This window comes from Amphimedon queenslandica, unplaced genomic scaffold (genome assembly GCF_000090795.2).
Source record: "Amphimedon queenslandica unplaced genomic scaffold, v1.1 AMPQUscaffold_9342_Cont18664, whole genome shotgun sequence".
NCBI classification, from domain to species: domain Eukaryota; kingdom Metazoa; phylum Porifera; class Demospongiae; order Haplosclerida; family Niphatidae; genus Amphimedon; species Amphimedon queenslandica.
Genome location: NW_003550386.1, coordinates 1 through 3,558, shown reverse-complemented (window position 1 = coordinate 3,558; position 3,558 = coordinate 1). Strand labels below are relative to the sequence as shown.

The 3,558-nt window shown below is 32.6% G+C and overlaps 1 protein-coding gene and 1 long non-coding RNA gene across 2 annotated transcripts; both read left to right on the top strand.

Moving 5' to 3' along the window:
• Nucleotides 1-60: 60 nt before the first annotated feature.
• On the top strand, nt 61-2,244 carry LOC109590879 (uncharacterized; the record flags this gene model as incomplete). Its single annotated transcript, XM_020006731.1, has 7 exons — nt 61-105; nt 678-749; nt 809-950; nt 1,295-1,504; nt 1,555-1,855; nt 1,905-1,978; nt 2,028-2,244. Coding segments are annotated over 7 exons (1,018 nt in total), but the record flags the coding sequence as incomplete, so codon positions are not given.
• A 253-nt stretch (nt 2,245-2,497) lies between these two features.
• Nucleotides 2,498-3,010, top strand: LOC109590880 (uncharacterized). Its single transcript, XR_002189546.1, has 2 exons — nt 2,498-2,564; nt 2,616-3,010. It is a non-coding gene; the product is annotated as an uncharacterized LOC109590880 (long non-coding RNA).
• The last annotated feature ends 548 nt before the right edge of the window (nt 3,011-3,558 follow it).

The window sequence follows — 3,558 nt, the reverse complement described above, 5'->3', positions numbered from 1 at the left end:
TGGCATATAGTCTAGAAACCATATTAATCATACATGATTTTACAGAACAATATTATATAGGTCTTATATTGAGAAGTTAGAAGAAGAAAACAAATACTTAAAGAGGTATAACAATTTCATTTAATTCAATTAAGGTCAATAATCTAAATTGAGTTTGATGACTCATTTTTATTAGTAAATGCATGACTATACTGAGTCAGGGCAGGCAGGGCCGGCCTGACTCCACCTGACTAATGCATAACTGCCAATGATGTATATTCTGGGCATTATAGTTGTTGTTTAGAACAAAGTTTATATTGAAGAGCAAATTTTTGTGTAAACACTGACATGCATGCTAACATAACTTGTGCAAATTGACAAAACACTGAACCCCTGTTATGTCAACAATAACAATTGACGGTGGGTGAACTTAAAGCAGGGGAGTAACCTTTCTAAACACAATGTATATCTAATTTAAAGTAACAGTTGGGCCATTGCTCATGCATGCACTTCAATATTAAGACTTCTCAGTATATAATGCAGGAAACAGGAGTTACATTATGTATAAAATTCAGTGCACTTGCATTACATTATAGTTTAAATTATATCAGCTGCTGATGCATGAGTCAAATTGCATGCATAGTAAAGTATAATGCATGCTGCTATCATCTTGTCTAAGATCAATATTTTTTGTATAGTTTATTACAGAAAAAGAGTTTTGTATATGAAGGAAAGGAATTTATGTTAATATCTGACTTTAAAAGCAAAAAGTATAACCTTACATTGCATTAATATGTTTATGATTTAAAGAATTTTGTTATTGCTATAGGGATGATATTGAAATTGAAGATGATATTGTTGCCTTAGATGTTCAAGAACAGTTTGCTACTTATTTTGAAGAAGTTGAAATCAATCTTTCAGGTTTAGACAGCAAGCAAAAACTATTTCAAATATACTGCAACCTTTTTCAGGTGATAATGCTATGTTTATGGGCCAAATTGTGCTGAATTTTGCATTAATTACTTACACTTGTCATGTTTCCTGCAGGTAGGATGTGTAAATTATAACCAAACTGCAGCCTGAAACTATGCATGCTGGCCTGGTTTGATTCAGTTAACTTCAGCTCAGTTTGGTGATTGTTTACACTACCAAATCAGTTAGCTATGCTGGCCCATGAACTATAAAGAGGGTTGGCACTAGCTCATTGTTAAAAAAGCCAGTGCCAAAAATTGGTATAATTATACTAAAAATTTTACCTATGACAGTGTATGTACATCCATAATTTTATACCAATAATTCATTTGTAATTTTTCAGATATCATTTGATTTTTGCCGTAATGCTTTTATTGAAAAACTCACAAAACCACTATTTGCTTTGACTCAATTGACTGTTGAAGAGAAAAAAAGGAGTAAAACTGATATAAAGAGGAAGAAAAATTTAGCGGATGTCAGTAAGGCTTATCAACATCTTGTGAAACATTCTTCAGCAGAGCTGAGGAGTATTGATTACTCTGTAATTGACAAAGTATATTTGACCTTTGACCTCATTGTGTAGCTTTTACTTTATACAAATAGGTAAAAACCTCTTTCTCTGTTAGACATGATAAAGTTGTTATACCAGAAATTGATGATGCAATTGTTGAAGCAGTTAAACTCTGTTGGAAGATGCAAATGCTGCCTACACCAATGTTTATCTGTCAACCTAAAGTCTTTAATGAACATTGGCATGAAACCCATTACGACTCATGGGATGATGATAGCACTAATGACTTAGTGTATTATAGACCAGTCCTGATGAACAGTGTTGGAGGATCAATTGCTTATAAAGGTCTAGTGGGTAATGATGGTCTAGGCACAAATATTCTGACAAGGGAAAGTAAGTGGGAACATAATTCTAAATAATGTCATATCATAATGAATTATAGCAACAAAGGAGAAGAAAAATTTGCCAAAAAAATCAAATATAGTTATTTATCAAGGATCTTGTAATCAGTGGCAGGTATAGGCTTTGCTATGTAATTGTGATGTTATTGTTTACTTTTAAACAGGATATACGATTGTGTCTTACACAAGGCTTCATACAACCAAAAACAATTAGTTGTGCCTTTTGTAATGGCAGCATTCTGTTGACAAATCAAACCTGCATTGGAAAAGATATTAATATTTTACACGAAGAATGTTTTTTTACTATTATCAAGAAAGGGTCTGTAAAAGACTCTTGATAAAAGTACTCTTTTTCGATACTAATTATTTTTACTATTACAATGGCCTAGTGGAATATTTTACATTTAAGATTTCAGTGAATTGTTTTAGTAGATAGTACTTGTCGTGTTTTTGTGTAGGCCCAGCATAAAGATGCTCATTACATGACAAATCATGTGTTGACTTCAATGCTTATAAACAGTGAGTGCATACACTGATATTCTTGGAATGGACACTCAGTGTTGATAAAGACCCATATAGACAAACACGCATGCATATTTAATTCACTTTCCGGTGGGAGGAGCCAGTTCAATCCGGCCGACCGCCGGCGTAGAAACGGCAATGTCATCGTCTTTGTGGGAATACTTGACTTCTTGGCACAGGTACCGGTATTTCTTTAGACCTTGGTGGCAATACTTATCTTTTTGGCCCAGGTATTTCTTTAGAGCTAAAAGGCCGACGACTGTGACGGAGTAAGTTGATTAGGCCATTATTTTTCATAATCTATATCATTGATTCACTTTATCTTCAATTTACAAATATCTTTTTAACTAAATTAAACACATCTGATCCTTACACTTATCATTTCTTATGCCCTTGCTATTACTGTATCAGCTCCCATTATACATAGTTCTCATTCAATCATTCATTAATTTTCTTTTTGGTTCCTAGTGTAATTTCTAGGTAAAGACTAGGTTACCATCAGCACTCTACTCCTTCTTTGTGTTCTTACATTTTACTGTTGTGCTGTGAAGTTTATAATAATAATAATAATAACAATAATAATAATAATAATATTGCTAGATTAATTCACACTATGCACATTCCACAGAATGAACTTCTCACATAACTAGCCAGTACTCCATAGGCTATGTGGGACTAGTAAAGTTCAGGCTACTAATGACTAAAATTAAGCCATTAATGCATTTTAATACATGTACTACATAAGTCGGAAAAGCCTCTCCTGCTAAAAAGTTGAGATGCAGCGCAAAGTAGTAAAAATTAATTCAAAATTGTCAATCAAAGTGTTTTAAAGTTATTTTTTGTGAGGTATTTTTTTTAATTACTGCCTACAGGCATGTTTTAGCGACATAGATATTAGAGTATAATGGTTAATTATAATGACAGTTGTCAGTACTCACCACCACTAAGTATCTAATCTATCATTATGTATGTCTGTACTGGAAAGCTTAATTGTAATTATATTTAAAGAAATAAGTTTACAGGAAAACAGGTTTAGAAGTAGAGGGGGAAGGGAGTCAAATTTTGTGAGTAAACTTTAAATTTGCCTATATAGATTTAGTTCAGCATATCAGTATAATATTTACTATAACAAGACTGCATATAATGTACTCTTTTACAGTACAATAAATGATG